This window comes from Venturia canescens, chromosome 7 (assembly GCF_019457755.1).
Source record: "Venturia canescens isolate UGA chromosome 7, ASM1945775v1, whole genome shotgun sequence".
NCBI lineage: Eukaryota > Metazoa > Arthropoda > Insecta > Hymenoptera > Ichneumonidae > Venturia > Venturia canescens.
Window position 1 is genome coordinate 11515464 of NC_057427.1, and position 21357 is coordinate 11536820.

Consider the following 21357-nt stretch of genomic DNA (forward strand, 5'->3'; position numbering starts at 1 on the left):
CATATTACAATTAAAATATCATAACAAAATTATAATGTTCGTTTATGATATTTCGAGTGCCTCCTTCGCTATATAGGTTTTGTGATGTCGTCCATATGATACGTCATCGTGCGCTACCGAGAAATCAAGTGACAGAAGATTTTGTTATTGACATTTTTTTTTTAATTAAACTTCCAAGCACCTCATGATTACGAGTTAACTCAAGAATAATTCAACCCCTGTTGCCCACTATCATCAGTTTTAAAAAATTACGTATATGAAAACAGTAGCGAAATTCTCATCGATTATTCCGCGCAGTGTATACATAACCTAAAAAACAGTGAAACTTTCAACTCCCCAATCGTAATTAGTTGATGATTTTGATAATAATAAAGCTCGAACAAAAACAAGTGAAAATTTGAGTGTACACAACAACAAACGAGGATGGCTTGGTTGTCAGGGCTTGCTGGCAAGGCCGAAACTTTGCTTAACAAAATAGACCAGAATACCGCAGCTGTGTTGAGCACTGACAAAAATTCTTACGATCAAATGTCACTTATTTCAAGTATCAATCGATCGCCTCAGCGCCAAAAGTACGTAAACATTGATCATACGGACTGTAATCACTTCATTATTTGATAATTGAAGGAATGAATAATTTTCAAATTATCCTGAAAAACTACAAAAAAAAAAATGGTTTTCCATTAATCTAATGAATTTCATATTCGTCAGAAAAATTTCTCAATATATACTGACTTGGATTAGTCCACTGTAATACTCGAAATTTTCACAAGTTTCTTTGAACATAATACTAGAAATTTTAATATTATTCAATAACTTTATCAATTTTCCAACAGAAGGCTAAATAACAATTGAAAATCCTTCTGTCATTAAAATTACAGCGTGATTGAAGCAGACAAAATAATAGAATCTCCAAAACGTTTAACACGCCCTGTACGTTCGGATCTTAACATGGAAGTTTCATCATCTCCGTCATCTTCAAAGATGCAGGAGCATGAAGAACTTATGACATATTTGAACACTCCAAGTATCACTCCAAGTCGCAGTGTTATCGGCATTGGCACTGGGCCACCAACACCATCCTCATTGGTAGTTGAACCATCCACAGAAAATTCTGACTCGATATCGGATTTGGTGATTCACAGTGGACGCACAAGTCCAGAACCATTGAGAATAACTCTTGATATTTCGGACAACGAATCTACCGACGAGACCAATTTAAATTTGACAGATGAAAATTCTCTGCTGCGTCAGGAGATTGAGAAATTACAAAATGAATTGATTGTCACTAGCCACATTGAGAAATCAATCGAGAGCGAGAACGGTGGGTTTCGAGAAAAATTTGATACTCTTCGCCGAGAGTACGAATACCGATTGGCACAACAAAAATTAGAGATGGAAAGACTGATCGAAAGGTCCGTCGATGGAGAAACCAAAAGATCTCTTCGTGCTGCCAAAAAAATTCTCTCCGATAAAACAGAAAGCATGAGGAAACAACGCACCGATCATCAAAAAGAAATTGATGCTCTCAGAGAAAAAATAAAACTCTATGACAAAGAGGCCAGTGAGAGTTCAAGGAAATTAAATGAAACTCAAACAGCACTGGAACGATGTCGTTTGGAACTCAATGCTACAAGATTGGATCTGGAACAGCACAGAGCTAGAGCGCTCAAAACTCTACAGGAAAAAGAAAAACTCATTGCCGAATTAAGAAACGACTCGAGAGCTGGCTCGGATGACAACACTATGATCATGGAATTGAATCAATTGAGGTGAATTTGAAATAGCTTAACGGAAATCAGCTAGAAATTATCATAGTTAATTGGGGAAGAACAATTCATTGGGATTGTAGGCATAATTCATGCCTTTGCATGCACTAAACAAGATATTTGAGAACATCTTGAGGACCACTGTCCTTGGGGATAATTAATGCAAATTTTAAAAAGGTTATTAGAATAAATTACCAACGCGATCAATGACATACACAGAACTAATGACCAGTTATACCAAATATTATATTGGAGAATAATTCGTTTGAAATAATAATATATTCAGCTTTAACTAACGAAGCAATAATTTGTCCGCGCTGTGTGAAAACTTGAAAAATTATATTTTTACTTGTAGACAAGAATGCGAAGTGTTAAGAGAAGAAAATCAACAAGTACGGGAACAATTACGATTATCGCGCGAGGAATTGATGAACGTGGATTTGAAAATCGAAGAAACGAGTCGTAAAGCAATTGAAGCGACGAGAGAAACTCATGAAATAGTATCAGTTGAGCGTCAAAGGCGAATCGAAGCTGAGGAAGAAGCACAACATCATTTGGAGGTTATTGTCTCAACGGATTTCCCCCCCCCCTTCTTTTAAATTTAACTTCATTTAATCAGAATTTAATCCTGTATGCAAATTTGATTTTATCTTCGTCAGGAAGTGAGAAATTTACGGGATGAATTGGAAACGCAACTAAACAACTGGTCGACGAAATATCGAAAACAAGAAACGGAGATAACGCGATTACGGTCGCAGCTTTCTGCAGCTTCGACACCCTCTAGCGCGGTCGAGTCGAGGCTTTCAAGTCTAACGCAAACTTTGGTTTCGAAGCAGCAAGCACTGGAGAGTTTAACGACTGAAAAAAATGCGCTGAGATTGCAGCTCGAAAAAATGGAGGTACGAAATCGAAAATACTATAAAACGATTTTCGCCGTAATTTCCTAACCAAACAATACCCAATTTTCCTTCCCATTAGCTTGAATACCGGAAGATCGTAGCGAGTTCGAGAAAAAATTGTTACAACAGTGTCAACGACACGGACGACGCAAAAGCTCAAATACCGACCTTTTTCTTGGAGAGTCCGTTCGACACCGGTGTCGCAAGACGCGTTAAAAGGGCTTATTCGACTCTCGACGCGATAAGCGTTCGAACTGGAGTTTTCCTTCGTCGTTATCCGCTTGCAAGGATTTTCGTCATTATTTACATGGTGAGTCGTGACATAAACTACGAAATTCTACTGCGAGTAAATGTGACGTATCAAAGTGTAGAACGATAAAAATAACATTTTTCTTCACACTTTCAGGCTTTGTTACAATTCTGGGTTGTGGTAGTGCTTTTTTCCCAATCACCGGAAGCCCACTGAGATGTGGCAAAGCGTTTTCAAGTATCTTATATAAATATGTATAAATAACGAGACACGATTATCGTAAGACCCAATATTTTCGTTTTTTTGATTGTATTTTTTATTGTACAAGAGTTTATTAGTAATACTTCGAAGGTTCTGGCTGTGAATCCTCTCAAGTCGTTGACTCGCATAGGAAAACAGGCAATAAATAAATAAATCGATTTCTAATAAAACGTTAAATAATCTTACTGTCCTTAATAATTATTCATATTTATTATAATTATTATGAACTAGAAGACTCAGAAAAGTCGAATTTTATAATTGGAGTTGACGAAGTCGAGATCACGTTACTTAGGCGCGCGCGTTCAGCTAACCGAGATATGAAAAAACGAACGTGAAAGCACGTTCGAACATATTTTTTCCCACTCCTACGGCTCACACCGATCGATTGTGAAATTTTTCTGACTCCACTGCAAAGTCCACTTTTCATCAGCACTTTAAAAACCTCTAAATCAAAAGTTCATGTCATCGTTATCGCTTTTTTCACTCTTATAAAAAACAAACTTTGAAGGATCATGTCTTTGTCATTTTTTTTACTCGATCTTTCCAAAAACATTTTTATCGCTTAGCGCTTTGATATGCAGAGGCCTAAGACCCTTTATTTTAATAAAAAACAAATAAAAAGTGACATTTCGATTGGATTCACCAGAACGAAACGTGCATTCACATTATTCAAAATTTCTATTCAAATCATCATTTCTTGTCCTGGATTTGGAAACCTATGCAACATCTATTCAGAACCAATCCACTTTTGAACCATCACAAAGCGTGATTGACAAATTTTCTCGAAATAAAGTTCTTCATTCTATGATTGGTGAATCCATCACGTTCTTTCTCGTTACTGAGTAACGTTTTTTCCCCCCCAAAAAAATACGATTCTATTCGAGGCATTGTTCCTTTTGTTTCGTATACGTTTAATCGTACGCACGATTTGAATTTTTGACTTATAAAATATGAAGTCTTTACAATATTGCCGTAAAATCGTAGATTATCACGAGATCAATTCTAATTCATGAAATTACTAGAAGAATTAATAAACAGGCTTGAAGAATAAAAGATTTTTAATCTTCGATAATACTTTGAGTGATCGCAACTTTTTTGTTCTACTTCTGCTCTTTGTTAGTGTTTTTTTTTCTTTTTCATTTACGTGGTAGAAAATCCTAAAGTACCTGCGATTATCACACTATCGCGATCGACACTATTCGACGATCGACTCAATTGCTTTTCGGTTCACGTTTTTTTTCCATTTTGATGTTCTTGAAAGACGAACTATAAATAACTACGCCTAGTAGAAATGGTCATATTACTAAATATTTATACGTTAGACTCGTCGCATCATTTTGTGGTTACAGGACTTCGACTCTTTGCTCCAAAAAAAAGAGATACCGAAGTCGACATGTTTGTCGACAATGATCTGATAAATGCACACAAATTTTATGAAACTTATCCAGACACGAAATTCCATTCGTGATTTCTTCGGTTCGGATACATTACGACTTTAATAGAGACAGTGCGAACGTTTGGAATCCAAAAATAGAGTTTAAAATTATCGATATTTGAACCTTTGACCACAAACATTCACATATTTGCTTTTTTACTCGTGTACGTTTGCTGTCTATTTCAATGTGTCAACACGTAAATCTAAATACATTCTCTCGAATTAAACGATACAAGGATTCTTGAAATATGATTGAATCTTTCAGAAAATTCATTAATCGTGATTTGCTTTCGGCGATCGCTCGCTTCATTGTACTCCAAACTCTTTATCGATATAATTATACACTTGTTCATGCAAATCTTCTTCGAAATAGGCCAAAATTTTTAAAATCTCTAGTCGAATATACCGCGTGGTGTTACTTTTGAATTCTTATACTACACACGTGAATTTTGACGAATTCTAAACGTTTCGTTTTCATTTCTTATTTTGAAAAATGTTTTTTTCTCGTTTACGGGGAGAAAAATGGGAGCTTATTAAATGTGGATACGAAAGTCGTCAAGAATAACAGTGGCCTTGAACTTTGCATCGACTGCTTCTGGTATTTCTGTTTTCGGGGGTCAAAAATCGTGGCTAATTTTAGTAGCTCGGAGAAACTAGAGAATTTTCGAGCACTGTTAGAAAAATAATTGAAAATTCTTGTGATGCAAATTTCAATACGACAAATTACCCTCTAAATTACGATTTACAATTGTCACGTGGCAAATTCCCATGTTTCTCGCTCTCTCACTCTCGCTCTTTGCAGCAGTTATTGAAAAACATTTTCATACACGCAACCACACTCGCGCACGTTGAGCCCGGACGTTTTGCTCCTGCTTCTCAAGCACAAAATATCTCCCCCGACGACGGAATCCGTCGAGCACGAATTTTGGTCTTTTTCGCCGGGGACAAACGATCGGACCATTCGTTTATTGGCGTTTGAAAAAATCACTGAGAAAGAGAATTGACTGGAGTCACTGAACCGCCATGCCTGGAGATTGAGTCTCTTGCTCCAGGGCCTTCTTCGACGCACTCGAACTATCTTCATCATTGGAATTCTCGTCTCGCAACGTTTCAACATCCGTTCCTGTGGGGGATCTCGCCCAGGACGATTTTTCGATGCTCGTCGTCGTCGTCGTCGAGGAAACTTTCTCCATTCGTTTCGCCTCGTCGCCCAACGGGGATTCCCCGGTTCTCGAATTCTTCACTCTGTTTTCGGGACTGTTTAAAACCGAATCGACAAAATTTCGAGTTTCGAGCTTCAGAGCCTCCACCTTTTTCTCCAGAATGTAGTTTCTTCTCACCAATTCGAGAGTTCTCGCTACGATGTTCAGCAAACCTGATAACAAAATAACACATGAAAACTCGAAAATTTTAAGGTCCTTTTTCATTGCTTCACGAATTCACGATCGTCGACCCCAAAACTCGGCGTGCTCGAGACTCACGTGAATAAATATTTTTCGAAACTTCTTCATTTCCTCTAACAATTGAACGACACAAAAAAGTCGATGATGAAATTAAACTGCATCGAAATACTTGGTTGGAGAGAAATTCCACGATGAAAATGGGGATTTCCAATTTCGTCGAATTCCTTCTGCCTAAATGCCATAAATTTATTCCAAATTTGTCGATTTCAATGAACAAATACGTACCAGCTCGACGCTTCAGTAGAACCCAGTGTTCTTCTCGCTGAATTGGAATTTTAGCGGAATAGGAAATTCCCAAATGATTATTATCGCAGTTGGAGTGACTCTCGGCACCCGAAATGGAGATTGAACAGGAGGACGGTGTCGGCTGATGGGGCGAGTTCGGCCCACCGTGCGCGAACGACATCTGTCGCGCTTTGAGGCTTCGATACTTTTCGACAAGTCCAACCGCGACGTGACTTCTTTGTCTTCGCCTCGTGTATGGATGTGCAGCATCTGTTCGCGGCATCGGAAAATCCGCCATGCAGACGACGGGAGCCATTTTTTCGATGTTTCCCCGTTACTTTCTCGGTGTCTGAAAAATTCGATGGAAATACGGTATTAATATAAGAAAGGGAAAAATGAGGGGGTCGTTGACGTTCGATGAGACATTCCTGCGATTAGGTGAAAGAAAAAAGTTCCGTCTTGACAGAGAAACATTTTTTTTGCAATATTTTCGATAACAAAAAAAATATTGAAACAGTTTTTATTTTTCGAAGGAAAAGTTCGTTTATTGACCACTGCACTGATGAAAAATGAATTTTTCACTTCCCTCGTGGATGGGGATTCGAGTGAAAAAAAAATAATAATAAAACGCGTTTGAAAATTCTCGTGTTGAACGAAATCGTCGAGGGAATAAACACGAAAGCCGATTTGACCTTGGAGGAAGGAGCTCCGCTTATTGCTCTTTGTGCACCGTGGCACGTGTCTCTGCGAAGGGACGCGCTCGAACGTTATTCCGGCTGCAATCTTCGATAGTGTTTGCGTAGCCCCGGAGGCACAGATAAATACGAGGCACGTAGAAACTTGAACGAGCAATTTCAATGTACTCCGTCTCCAAAAGTTTCCTGCTTTTCCGTTTATCGTGATAAGTGAAAAGGAATCGAACAAGTGGCGCCATCACGCGTAAGAAAGTATTCGGATTGAGGTTATGTGCCGGAACAAAAGAACAAAAAGTGTCGATCGAAACGAACATTGACCGGCATTTTTTCCCCACGACGTCAAAGTGAAGAAAATTTTTATTCTGATAATAGTGTCGACGCACGTGTAACGAATAAATATTTAAAAAAAGAGATTAAAATCGATAATCGACCTTAATCGTAATTTCAAGAGCAATTATCTTATCATGCGGATGTTGAAAGGCGTCGTGAAAATAAGTTTCATCAAGCGTTCATTTATCCCTGAATCGCGATGAACGATAAAAACAGACTTTTTCAAAACAAACTTATCCGATAATGATCCGAGTGTAATTTTTCTTCGAATTGCTCGTGGTCCGCCCGACACGTGCGGCGCGAGATTGTTTGGCAATACGCGAACCTCTTTTCGCAGTAAATCGAACCTTGAAAACGATCGAAAGAAATGACACACTTGTTTACTCAGATTTTAATCAACGAATCGGGACTCTCTCCTTCGGGAGTTTTCATACTGGAACTGAATTTGTGATGAAAAACTTTCTGTTCAGTCTGGTTTTTCGAGCATCAAAAATAATAAAGTTTGGTCAGAAAAGTAACCGTTGCGCGTTGTACGGCTTCTGCGCACGCGCAGTCCCTCAGTTTGAATTTTGAGGTTAATCGCGACAAAAGTTCACCTTCGTCCGTCGCCACGTTTTAACTATCTTGAGAAAATGAAGATAGGAGCGATGAAAATAAATTTCTGGTTTAATACGTCACAACTTTGTCATTCATTGATAAATTCATCGATTGTTTGCTCGCCATTTTTTTTTCGAAAATCCTCGAGGAATATTCGAAAAGACGGGACTTTCGGCTGTCGCATATCATATTCGTTGCATTTTTTCACGTCTTTTCTTCATATTTTACAGTTTTATTAATAAACGTTAGCGACAGTATCGTATACCAATTTTGTCGTTATCAAACGAGAAAACGTGAAAAGGTCGCGGTGGCGGCTCAACGCCAGAAAGAGCCGGTGCGGCCCTGTCGCACTTTTCCAGAACGTCAGTTTTATGACGTAGCGTTTCCAAAGGCTCTCACGGAAAAGCCAAAATTTGGGTACGAGTAACGAATGTTTTTCGATTTTTTTCGTCCCATCGGTCTTTATGGCAAGTATAAATCAATTCAGCATTGAAACCCCATTTTACAAGTGAGGGACGTTTTATGCGAGCTCATAAGACGGTTTACGATCGACGAAGTAAACTGTCAGGTTCAGGTCAATCGCAGACGCAGGAGGTTTCGTACAAAACGGAAAAATGTGTCTCAGTTTTATAATCGAAATGAACGAGAAAAATGATCATTTTCGAATTTTCTATTTCGAGAATAATTTGTGTACATTGAAAAAGTACGAATTACAAATGAGGGAGGAAAATAAAAATAAGAAAAATTGTTCTCGTTCGTTCAATTCGTTGCGACGCTAACTTTGCAAACTTCAACGTCATCGGACAATGCGGAAGTGCGTACAAAAGCGATGCTATTTTCCCCCTTCTCCGTGTCGGCTCGAGGGTGGAAGCGCGTTCGTGAAAGTATCAGAGGCTAAATCGGCAAATAAATGGGTTTTTTTATGAGGGTTTACCGTACAATAAAGTTCGAAACGATAATCAATTGTTCTTTTATTCAGATACATGATTCGGGCGGGAGAGGTTTGATCCATTGTGTTCAGGGTGACAGGTGATGGGCTATTGGTAAAAGAAAAGCCGTCGAAAAAAGTGGGGTTATGTCTATCGACGTATGGCCGAGGTCCCGAAGTGTGAATTAGGAAAAGTCCGAGCAGCTCGACGAGTCGCTTGTGACGACCGTTATCGTTACACAAACATTTAAAAAATCGATAGAAAACGAAGAAAAAGCACTCGTGAGAGGTTAGCTTCGGAATGAATATCGAACGATTCAATCAGCACATCGCGCACAATGTGAAGAAAACACGTAAAAACCGAAAGAAAAATACCCGAGTCTATCGCCCACGAACCAAGTCATTTCGTTTCTCTATCACTTTAAAAATTTCACAATCCCGTGCAACACTTCTCGAGATCGTAACCTCTCTCTCTCGTATACTGACAAAATGGAGGAGACGAACGCAAAAAAGAGGACAAGATTTCGTCGCTCTTTCCACACTAGGAAATGTCTGAGAAAAAATCAGATAGAAATAAAATAAACAACTTTGAAATCTTTTATTTTCGGCTGTGCACATCACGCGAAGGGAAAGCGTGCCCCTCGCAAGCCTCGAGACAATGGGGTCGACACGTGGGGCTCTCAAACCACGCATATATACAGCGCGACGTTCCTACGTAGAAACAACACTTATAGGACACGACTCCCCCCACTCCCCAACCGCCGAGTACGTGCAGTCGAACCAGTAGCGACTTCTGTACGTGAGCGGAGACAAGTTTCGGCACGTGCATTCAACACTCCTCCATAGATATATGAATCCATGTATCCGCTTAATATACGACTAGTTCTCCCCAAGATCCACCCCTTACATTGAACCCCTCGCGTGCGTATGTAAGTGTACTATATGCATTTATAAATTAATTCGCGTTTATCGCGAATGGGAACGGAAAAGGTAAATACAATAATTATGGGCCTCGTTAAACGGTGTGTTGTTTCGATGTTTATTCTTCGAACGTCGAAAGTTTTATCCCTCGTCTGGACTTTTTTGTTTTGATCTCATTGTTTTTTCTGACTCGACGAATTCGGTGAACGCGAACGAAAAAACTGTGAAAATATTGAAAAATGCTGATTGAGGGACTTTTTTTCAGTTTGTCGTTTCCTTCCGTTTTTCGTGAAGATTTTTAGGTTAGAATACACTCGAAACTGCGCCTTTCCGAAATTTTAGACCGAGTTTGATCGACCAGAGACACAAATCTCGTCGACGCATGAACTGTGAAGACACTTGAAGAACTTTTCTCAAATATTAGAGCTGCGAAACTGCGAAGCACCGACCAGCACAGTACCGAGACAGCCTGACGATCGATTCGCTTGAAATTTGTTCATCTTTGTTGAATTATCAATTGATGTGATTAGGTTTTCATTTTCATTTTGGGTTTTTCATTAGGCACAACGCCACGAGAATTGAGTTGACTGAATCGCGTCTGGTTTTTCTCACTCGACTAACCGAGGCAGAGAAAACAACGAAAAAAACTCGTTTCCGGTGTACAAAATGACGACGTTTCAAGAAAAATTACGTTTCGTAGACGATCTTCGTTGACAGCGTTTTCGAATCGATGGAGTTTGATTTTTTTTGCAAACAATCTCGATTATTTGGTTTTTAACCACAATAATAAACTCTCTTCGCACTCTTCCATAGAATCATGGAAAATTGTGAGGAATAATGTGTTTATTAATTTCCTCGAAATTCATGTGTGTTCGGAGAATCGTCGAACGTTGGTACGAAATTTCCGAGAACCAATTCGGAGCGACGTTTTTTGTGTCCTAAAAATCGACTTTGAATACTGTATTTTTGATAATACACGATCTGGCCGTAACATTTATTTAGATTTAAGGGGGAGTATTCGTCAAGAGGCGAAAAATTGGCTATTTCTTATGTTTTTCTCCTTAAGAAGTTTTTCTCATGTTTAAAAGTTTCCACACATTCTAGTCGATATTTCGAGTGCACATAAATACTTTTCATTCGAAATTAAGGGGTGTACAAGCCAGTCTTCGTGAAAAGACACGTCGGAAGTTGTCAAACTTCTGGCATCCGGGCTGCTTCTCTAATTAGAGACGTAGAAGTTGGAAAACTGAGAAACAAACGAATGAAAAATTTCTTCAAAACGAACATGAGTACGCGGTAGGTGAACCTTAAAAAATCAAATTTACCGAGAATTTGTCAGACCAAAATTCCTTAATATCGATTCAGAAAATATCTAATAAAATCTCATGAAAAACTGGGAATTTTTTAAACATTTCATTTTTTTCACGATTCACTGACAGTTGCACGAGTGTTAACTTCAAGAAAATGTTGGTTTTATCCAATTTCTGACGATCACAAAAACAGCCATGATGCCAACAGTTTGACAACTTTTCGTGTGCCTTTTCACGAAACCTGCTTGTACAAGTGCCAATTTCACATTAAAATGGAACGAAAAAATAGTTTTATCGCTGAAAATGTTGACTGAAAGGTGAAAAGTGAGCGTACAGATCGATAATCATTGAAAAAAATGTACAAACAGCTAATTTTTCATTCTCATTTTCCTTCCAAATAAATGTTGTCAGAAAAAAATTTTGTTTATCCACAAACGAACAAAATGAAAATTGACAGTTCTAAAAATGGAAAGAAGCTGCGAAAATTTGACATTTTTGTCGATTCTTATCGGAAGAGGAGTTTTAAAAAAAAATGATAAACACTGAAAAATAAAGCTGTCCAATGATCTCTGATCGTAGAATTGAACACTCGAAAAAATGGCGAGTAAAAGCGTCCGAATAACCGTCCAATTCGGAAAGCACAGGTTGCATCATTTCTCCCAACAGCATAAAAGTTCAACTGTAAGATGTGAATTTTCATCCCTGAGTGAAGAAATTTTAGCTCGTTACAACAGCCAACGAATAAATTCACTTGATTCAGAGCACTGGATAACTCAATCGGCATTTTCTCGTTGGAATTGAATGTGTCAATTTTGTCCGTCAAGTGGATTCCGGAGGCTGAATGAAGTCGACGTGGTAATATTTGGCAATAGAAAAAATTCTCGTATTTAGATTCACCAGATTCGATATTCCTCTTTCGAATCGTTGTAAAAATTGCTATTATTGTTGGGGGACATCCCGAAATATAAATGCCCAGGGATGGGAAACAACGCACGAGAAAATCGAGTAGAACATTCGAAAAACAAAAACCGTTGAATCCTCCCTGAAAAGTGAGCGCGAGCGAAACGAAAATGAAGTACATAAATGCGAAATGGTCGCTCACCCAAAAGTCACAGTTTCCACAAGCTCGGGGCCGCTCGTCCGAACGTAAACAAAACCTCGTTCCAGCGATAATCCTCAATTCGCACAACTCAATGTCCAAAGTATCACTCAACTCGGTTCACGATTTTTCATCGAAAATAAAAAAAAAGCAAAAAAAACCGTGGAAAATCCTTAAAAAGCGTGCCTCCCGAAATCACCAGGCAACTCGAGCGTAGACGTCAAACGGTGTTGAGAGGAGGCGTTCGAAAATCGCGAGAAAGCAGCTTTCATGTGGGAGACCCGTCGGGTTCGAGTACCCAAATGTGTCTAACAGCAAGCTGTGGCTTCTCCTTGCTAGCGAGGTTCACTGTCACTGGGCTTAGAACGGTGAAAGAGATGGACCTCGCCGCCTCGTGGAGCGTCGCTCACGTTGGCCCGTCGAGGTGGGGATGCGGGTTCCGGAGGGGAGAGCAGGAGGGGATTCCGAACGAGGCAGTGGCAAATGGGAGGAATAGCGAGTGAAAAAAAAAGAGAGCGGAAAAAACGACCGCGGCGTCTCTACGGGTCTGACGTCGAGGAGGAGACCGAGGATAGCCACGTGCGCCCCCGAACTACTTGTCACCGGCCGTGCGCCTCTTCGCCGTCTCTTTTTTTCTCGCTCAAACGCACACTCGAGAGCCGTCGAAAGATTTCCCGTTCGAGGTCGACCTCTCGCGTACTTTTATGTATAGTTGTATACATAACCCCACTTTTAGCCCATTTCGACGTTGTATATGCGTGTTGAGTCTGTGTCGGTGCGTTGGAAGAAGATGGCGAAGATAATAAAGCGTGCGGAAGCTCGTTTGTCTAGGAGGACGATGAAAAAATACGATTTTCCCGAGGGCGGCACTGTATGCGGGCAGAAAGTATGACGACTTTTCGTCCCTCAATTTTCACGTTTTTTAAATCCTTTTTAAGAGTTTCGAAACTAAGTAGCTTTTTCCGGTGCAAATTAAACTGGTTTCCGAGAGAATCTTCAACGTCGTTTCGAGTCGGCGAGGAATAGAAAGAAGTGAGAGGAGTGCAACGGTTTCCGCGATGGAAATATCTTGGCTGCGTTCACTCACACAGCCGCTGCAGCGAGACAGTTGGATTTATTTATTTTCGTATTCGTTCCATCACCGTTTTTTTCAATATTCCTTTCTTCCTTGTCCGTGGCTCCCTAAACGAGTCGGTTTTTCGATTTGCGCATGAGCAACGTATTTTCGCACTCATTTTGCGCTCTGCTTGCCCCCACCCCGCCGCGCCTCGCCCGCTCCGCTTCCTTTTTTCGGCCGTCTCTTTTTACACGAACGTTAGATGATTCGCGAAACGAGATAAACCGAGTAGAGGGACGATTACGAGACACGAGAGCAAGGGAGACTCGCCCCTTAAGGTATTCAAAGATATACAACTATTGAATATTGCACACTCACACAGACGTCAATTTTATATGTCATCGGTTCAACCTTCAGCTCAAAGACGTAACGAACTTTGTACGAACCTACAAATACGCCCTTGCGACCTTGAAAACTCGGGATACGGCACTTGAAGCCCTCCACACGTGGCGGCCCCACATCGACAAAAAGGTCGTTGATCTCTACCTCGTGCAAGCGCCCTATTCACAATTGGCTATACGAATAAAAACACGAGCGGGTATTCCCTGCCTCGTGTCTCTCTCTTTCTCGCTCCCACTTTTTTCGTTCCGCTTCCCCCCCCCCCCCCCCCTCCCCACCGCCCCACTTCACTCCCTTTGCCTTTCAAACCCAGACGAAAGACGAAATGGCTGTATAGTTGATCAGAGTAAACGAGAGAGAGAAAGCCATTACGAAAGTTACGCTCGCGCGTTTAATCTTCTCAGCTGTTTCCTCACACGAGTTCATCCATAATCACTTCACATCCGTTACAAAGGACTCCCATTTTTATTTATTTCCCCGATACGGGATCTCTATTCTGCTCGTCGTAACGTTACGAGCATTGGGAAATTATTCTCACCAGCAATTTATCGCTTACCCATTGTCAGCCAACGACCATAGAATATCATCGATTTTAGTACTTTTTCATGAATTTTTTATCTTCAGTTATTTCCTGCAATCAATCAGTGCTTCCGTCGGGATTAAAATGACACTCGTATTTAAAAATTTCAGGATTTTTAGTTTTGTTTCCGCTTGGATTTAAACGTTTTCACTTTTCCGTTGAAATTTTCTGAAAAGTGATCAAATTTTTCGTTTTTTCGTTGTCGTGGAACACGGTCAACGAACTAAAAAGGGCAGTATTTTCATAACGCGGAGGTAGGCACGCAGAGTACTGGCGAAAAATTATAGACAACTGCAGAAAAACAAAAACCAGCATGGCCGCCGGCGACGGTTGGTGGACGGTTCATTTGAAATCCACCAACCGGTGTCTCGTCGAAGTCAACAACGAATGGGAGACGTCGACGATCGTCGATTATTGAAAAAAAATGTTCAGCCGAGTGGCGACGATCTGGAATTCAAGGATATAAAAAACAAAGAGAAAATGAGGTGGTCAGTGGCCATTCCATATCGCTCCCCCGTGAATTTGGAAATCCCCGACCGCAGACGTCAGAAACAGTATTTCGATGAAAACGCTTCACTCTTCATTTGTCATATGTCAGTATTTCCCGTCGATTTTTATTTTTCGAAGGCTTCCGCATAACGTCGTATTTTGAGGTTATAAAATGCGTTTTTTTACCACCCGCTGGCCAGTGAAAAATTTCGGAACGTCACAACGTTCCCGGGCTCCTCGACAGGTGCGACGCCTTAAAAATATCGGAGGATTTTTTTTTTCAGTCCAAGCCAGCACGAATGTGCTAAACTCGAAGAAATTCGAAGCTCTTGTAAAACGTTATATAATTGCACTCTCTATACGAGTCTTGAAAGAGTCACGATACGGGACACGTAATTTCGCAGTCAAGTGTACTCAGATTGATTTTATTTGCTCTCGGAATGTTTTCCGGATGTCTACTCGCCAGATGTGGCGATAAAAATTGGCGCGTATGTGACTGTACACTCTTCAAAATTTATCAACAGAAAAAGCTCGGCGAGAAACCGATCGAGAGAGCGCCACAGGCTGGCGGCGGGGGGCGGGGGGGGGGGGGGGCTTCACAGCTCACAGTAATTGCTTTGTCTGGCACGTGGGGTCGTTGGAGTCGATGAATCATCGACACGGACATTGCAGAGATTCCGAAATCGATATCTCCGTATATATAAGAAAAATACTTAATTCCCCGAAAGATAAAAAGAATTGTGATATTTACGAGGGTTTAAATTATCGAAGTATTTCTGACAATTAAAGTTTCGATGGTTCGCGGTAGAATCCATTTTAGCTCGGAGATTCTTCCACGAACTGCTATTGTTTTACCATTTTTTAATAAGTCCATTGTTTTTCGGTCTCGCGAGAAATCTCCGGGGCAAACAGAGCGAAAGAAAGTAAAAAGTGATTGTTAAACGCCTCGTTGCCCATCGTTCGTAAATGTCGTACACGTGCCATGAAAAACCAATATAAGCCGTGTTTGTTTACGTGTCGCAGTACATATGTGTGTGGGTACAAGATCAAGTTTCATTACGACAGTGTAGTCTTGTACAAGCTTTTGATGCTAGAACGAGCATTCGGAAGTGAGTTCATGGCGATTTCGTTCTTGTTGTGTTAAATTCGGTGAGGTCGAGGTCGACAAGACCGAACGAAAATAGTCGATCCAAAATGAAGTTTATCGAAAGCAGCGACAAAATACTTTTTTTAAGGTTATGTTGGAAGTGACAAAGAAGTCAGATTTATATAGAAGCCCAGTTCTTATGGGCGGCTTGAAGACAAACTTTCTGCGACCCAAACTGCCGCTCTGCGGCGCGGCGTTCGCTTGTGACGTCACTAGCGAACAGCTGTCACGGAGGTGGGGAAGTTAGAATGTTGTTTCTCTCTCACACATTAAATGGCCAAAAGATGCTTGGCCTAAGCGCGTGGGGTCGAGGGATCGAATCCTACATTTCGATATTTTTTTTTTGTGTATACTTATATAAATATCAGCGAGCACTTCTCTTTATAATATAATTTTTGGAAACTATAAATATCGTTAAAACAATAAATAAATCACGGGTAATTTGGACAAGCAGTATGAGCTCGATCTGGGATCGAGTGTTCAAGTCCTGTTTATTTTTTTTTTTTTTTCGAGTCCACAACAGACTATACCCGTGAAGCAGCTGAAAAATCATAGAAATATTTGAGTAGAAATTTAAAGGATGAGAAAACTCTTTGACTGGAAATAAAAGAATATTAGATAGCGATCTAGATTTTTTTTAATGCACTTACTCGTATGCATATGTGATTCGAATGTGCAGTTTTCTCATGTAATTCGATCAGTTATTTATTCACGTAGTCAGGATTATTGATGCTTGAGTTTGAAATGTTTCCGTATTAGAGAATTTCGTGAATTTAAAATGGAAAAAAATTCGATCATAGCTAGAATTTGGTAAACACCGATTTGACAAGAACAAATCTTGAGTTAACAGCCCAATAATATTCATGACATGAGATTTTTTTTTCCAGAATCAACTATATATCTTTTTAAAAATTTCTGAAAAAATTCCTGTAAATTTTTGTGAATATTGATGTTATTTCTGAGACGTTGAATGAACGATTCCTGGAATACCGTCATATGAAAAAATTGAAGAAGATCGATAGTAACAAGAATAGAAAAAAATTCAGCATAGGTCAGAAGAACTACATTTATTTATGCAACGAAAGGGATATTTTTGTATAAAAAGGGTCTGTCCCTGTGTGTGAATGTGATTGTTTTCGAAACTTGGTATAAAGCAAGCATATAGTTGTTTCGTGTACCCACTCTCAGTTAATTTGAGTTCACGTATAGCAGTGTTATTGAAAAATAGACAGTGCATTTTAGAGTTTTTTTTTAAAGAAAAAAAACATGCGTGAGCTAAAATTATTCAATGGAAACCACGGGAAGGTGGTGGGTGTCTTCCATCAGGACAGGGAGGATGTACTGGAGAGGGAGGGTGGGAATGAGAATTCAATGAAAGTGTTAAAGAGTTTTCCCAGAAAAAAAGAAAAAATTGTAGAAAAAAAACGGTCAACTTTTTTTTAAAAGGATTTTGAAGAAATAATGCTCTTACATGCTGGGAACAGTAGGATCACTCTTTAACACAGGAAGTTTTTGAGAACCTTTACCAGGTTACAAAACAAACCTTAACGATAAAAAAGTAAACGATATTAAAAGTTTTCAGTTAGGTTACAACAAGAACAGCTTTTCTGACTAGAAATCGTTAACGTAAATCAAGTTTAAATAAAGAACCCATGCAAAACTTCAATCAGATCTTATATCTTATATAAAAATTTTTCTCAAAAAATGAAAATGTGGACTAGTTTTGAAAATCACTTCAAAAGTACCATTAAAAAAAAATATTTGACTAGAATTGTAAATAAAACGTATCCCTGAAAAAAAATATCGCTTTAAGCTTTGAATAAATCATAAATCTGAAAGAAAATCTTTGTTAGGGATGTGAAAAAGCATACTATGGCTTTGAATAAGTAAAAAAATATATTTAGCCTAAAAAAGTTGGGACATTGAAGCTTACATCTTTGAAATGCTACGTTTCAAAAAAGTTTAAACCATTTTGGATACTTCTAAAATGAAAAGTTTATAAATTGCAAATCATTCAATATTGAATCTTATATATTCACTGAGCAAATCCCATAGAGAAAAAAAAATTTGTAATAAAAATGGAAGGAAAAAAATTTAATCTATCATTGTAATTTACTTTATTACGCGTTTTATTATCCGTAATTTACTTTATTACAATAAATGGAAACAATTTAGTTGGAAATAAAGTGAAAAAAATGATTTTTCTTTCATGGCAAATTTATCAAATCGACAAAATTGGGCTCGATCATTTTTTTGAAATCCCAATGCCAAAAAAATTAGAAATTAAAATGAATTCTGCTAGATATATACTACCTGAAAAAAAAAACTGCAATAGCGAAACTAAATCTAATTTTCGTATAAATCACTGAAAAATGATGCTGAAGTTTCCAATGTTGGAGTCCAACGAAATGAATGAAAAAAACGTTTTTAATTCACCAATTTTTTATTTCACGAATTGTTGGTACAGCTTGAAAAACTACGAATCGCAAATTTGGCAGGGAACAAAATAGGAGAATTACTGGAATTATTGGAGTTTTTTTCGATCATTTCGTTGGACTCCAACGTTGGAAACTTCAGCGTCATACCGAAAATACATTTTTCTGTTTGAAAACAATTTTGAGGAAAATAATATAATTCAAATTAATTGAATTTATATCTAAAAAGTTATAATTTTATTGAAAAAATGTTCATTTAAAAAAGATGTTTATTTAGAAAGAAAAAAAAATGCATCATCATACGAGATTCGAACCCTAGACCTTCTAGACGGTAAACGTGGATGGTAACCACCTGACCACGCTAGTACTTATACAGAGTAAGAATTGTTACTTCGTCATAAGTCGTGAGAAGGCTTGAGGTTTAAGGGTTATGATTTGTTTAAAATTTGAGTCACACCGTCACTAATTTTTGTTTTCATACATTTGTGAAATCGAATGTATCGACGTTCAGTTAAATCGAACTGAACAAAAAAACTGTTCTCCGCGGTTTCTCACCACACACGTACACGTATAACAACATTCGCGATATTCAATATTCGTTGAATTTACGGTTAATTTGGTCGCATTTCAAAGAATATACTAATTGGAGACAATAATAACTATGAAATACTTTATTTTTTGATATCTCCTCCTTTCTCGAAGATATAATCACAAAATGTCATCCAATAGCTTACATTGTTTCATTATTTTTCCTTTATCAAAACAAACTCACGCTTCTCTCTCCTTCGGAAAACGATGAAACGTCAATTCCGGATTTTTCCTCTTGGAGTTTCTACATCCTTGATATAAACACAAGGCGTTAGACGGCATTTTCACTACATATAATTAAAGATCCGAAAATTTAAAGGGACCGGCACGACAAAGCGCTGACTCAAAACACACAATGGCGGTTAGAAAGTGAGGGGTGAGCGCAAGCCTGACGTCACAGCCTGACGTCACGTGTCCCCAGCGTATAAGCCCATGAGAGAGAGTGAGAGCGAGAACGGTATGCCGACGGCAGCGCCGCTGGATACGAACTAACGCTGGGGACATGTCCCCACTAAAATCGGCACAAAATTTCCTGAAGGACTGGACTTCTATCTAAACATCTGACTTCTTTGGAAGTGATTTCGACGTAGAAGCAACGTATTTGGAAATCAAAGGCTCGATAAATGAAGTGTGAAATAAATAATAAACTCTTTACCCTTTTTATATTCAGTGAAATAAAAAATCGTTTTTTCCTCGCTATGATTCATAATCTTTCGGTATCTAACCGGAAAAAAAAAATAGAGAATTTCGCAGATAGCCACGCTCGAAGGATTTATGATCGAGATTAAAAACCGTCCGGCACGTGTGTTCGCAAGCTTCGGGTCAAGCTGAAGTGAAACACAAAGCGCTCTGTTCGTACGAAAATCTGTTCTCGTGCGATAAAGCATGTTTGCGCAATGCCATCGTGCCCAGCTACGCGCCGTTGTTCCGTCAGCCACAAAAATGTGACTCCGTTCGTGTCCGGAAGTACATACTTAATCGCTTCAGCTCGTCCGATTTTTGAGGTTATTTCAAGTTCTCTAACATTTTCGCAACAATTTATAGCGGCACCATAAGCCTGTCAAATAAATAATTCTTTCCGAAGTTCATCGAGAAGCATTTTGTGATAAAAATTGTTGTCAAAGTCAAAGTCCGGTTTCATACATAGGATGAGGTTTTTTTTGCTAACGCAAATGAATTTTTTTTCCATGGCACATTTTACGTGAAAATATCAATTTTTTCTGTCACAACGAGCAGAAAACAGCACTCCGTGAAAAAGTGATAATTCGATCTATAAAACGCTCGGTTATTATGAGAAATATTGAAAAAAACGATTATATCGACCGCGGGTATTGAAAAGGTGTTTGAGTCATTATAATTCCACTTAAAAAGTTGAAACTTACATGTCGTTTTTAATGGCGGATAACGCGGGGTGATTACTGATTACGAGCTCTCGAAGAGCGGCGAAAAAAAGTGAGTCGAGGAAATACGTATGACCGATTATTTGCCATTCGAGCGGGCGAGCCAATCCGTGAATCATCGGACGATAGATTTTTTTTTCGAAGCGTCGTTACACTGCGTGCGCGATAGTTCTAGCTCCTCCGCTCACAAACACTGAACAATAGTGTGCCGTACTGCTTAGTACGTACTAATCGCAAAGGAATTTTTAATTCGAAAACGGTTGCAAGAATCCACTCGACGTTCGAGGACATATGGATTATAGAACTTCATCTGCCTGTTGACACGTGGTGAGAGCACGTGGCCCCCCACTTCATCGTAATGAACTTAAAAACAATGAACCGGTTACGTAATTTCATACACTGCTTCGACTTTTAGCTTTCATTTGCAACAATGTCAGTTCGGTATTTTCCAGTGCGACGGCAGGGAGGGAGGGAAAGATGGCTGCAAATTTCGCAAGTAATATTCTTCGACGAGCTTTGACCGATAGCAGAAAAGCCTTTTCAGCCTATTTTTGCAATCCTCGTGAGTGGACTCGCGGAGCTTTCTTGCAATCGCTGAGTCCGTGTCGAAGAATTTCAATTGCGAAAATTCGAAGTGAGGTTAGGCGACGGGCCGTATTCTTACATACTGTTTTTGCTTCCTTTTGTAACGATACTAAACTTTTATTTTTGGATCAATACAAAATGCGAATAACCTGACGCGAATACCAAAACCCTACGAAGAGTGCTCGGTGAAATCGAGCCACAGATGTGCAGGAAAGTTTCGATCCCTTGGGACTCTCGTCCCAACGGCGTCGTTCTAACCTAAAAATTCTTTGTTTCTGCGTTAGCCGACTACAGACTACGAAACCCGTTAAAAAATCAGAGATCCCAAATTCAATGTACAAAAACTGAAATTGTTCCTTCGATTCATAGGTTTTGGTCGTTCACAGCGTTCAATTTAATCAACTCTGTTGATTTGACAGCTGAAACATTCCGACAGTTTTCGGGCCATGTTTGCTACTCGTAGATAATCCGTCCCGAATCGTGCTAATGCGACGA

General features: G+C 39.2%; 2 protein-coding genes across 6 annotated transcripts; one reads left to right on the forward strand and one right to left on the reverse strand.

Annotated features, from left to right (window-relative positions):
- Positions 1-72: 72 nt before the first annotated feature.
- Positions 73-3356, forward strand: Golgin84 (Golgin-84). Its single transcript, XM_043424421.1, has 6 exons — positions 73-572; positions 882-1772; positions 2125-2329; positions 2429-2668; positions 2748-2978; positions 3075-3356. Exons 1-6 carry the CDS (start codon positions 424-426, stop codon positions 3132-3134), a joined length of 1776 nt encoding a protein of 591 aa, XP_043280356.1. The 5' UTR covers positions 73-423; the 3' UTR covers positions 3135-3356.
- On the reverse strand, positions 3193-20407 carry Cipc (Clock interacting protein circadian). Of its 5 annotated transcripts, none has more exons than XM_043424426.1 (3): positions 20260-20407; positions 6303-6651; positions 3193-5989 (listed from the first exon to the last, which is right to left on the reverse strand). In XM_043424426.1, the coding sequence occupies exons 2-3, from the start codon at positions 6616-6618 to the stop codon at positions 5625-5627; spliced, it is 681 nt and encodes a 226-aa protein (XP_043280361.1). In that variant the 5' UTR covers positions 6619-6651; positions 20260-20407; the 3' UTR covers positions 3193-5624. The 5 variants fall into 5 exon arrangements, with proteins under 5 accessions (XP_043280361.1, XP_043280363.1, XP_043280360.1 ...); XM_043424428.1 differs by lacking the exon at positions 20260-20407 and adding an exon at positions 19062-19459; XM_043424425.1 differs by lacking the exon at positions 20260-20407 and adding an exon at positions 12186-12751.
- Between the last annotated feature and the right edge of the window lie 950 nt (positions 20408-21357).

Excerpts from the sequence above, each read along its gene's own strand:
- Cipc (XM_043424426.1), bottom strand. The coding sequence starts at position 6,618 with ATGGCTCCCGTCGTCTGCATGGCGGATTTTCCGATGCCGCGAACAGAT. Across the intron at positions 5,990-6,302 it reads TCTACTGAAGCGTCGAGCTG|GTTTGCTGAACATCGTAGCG; the intron begins GTACGTATTTGT and ends TTTTGTTATCAG.
- Golgin84 (XM_043424421.1), top strand. The coding sequence starts at position 424 with ATGGCTTGGTTGTCAGGGCTTGCTGGCAAGGCCGAAACTTTGCTTAAC. Across the intron at positions 2,669-2,747 it reads TGCAGCTCGAAAAAATGGAG|CTTGAATACCGGAAGATCGT; the intron begins GTACGAAATCGA and ends CCTTCCCATTAG. Across the intron at positions 2,979-3,074 it reads TTTTCGTCATTATTTACATG|GCTTTGTTACAATTCTGGGT; the intron begins GTGAGTCGTGAC and ends TCACACTTTCAG.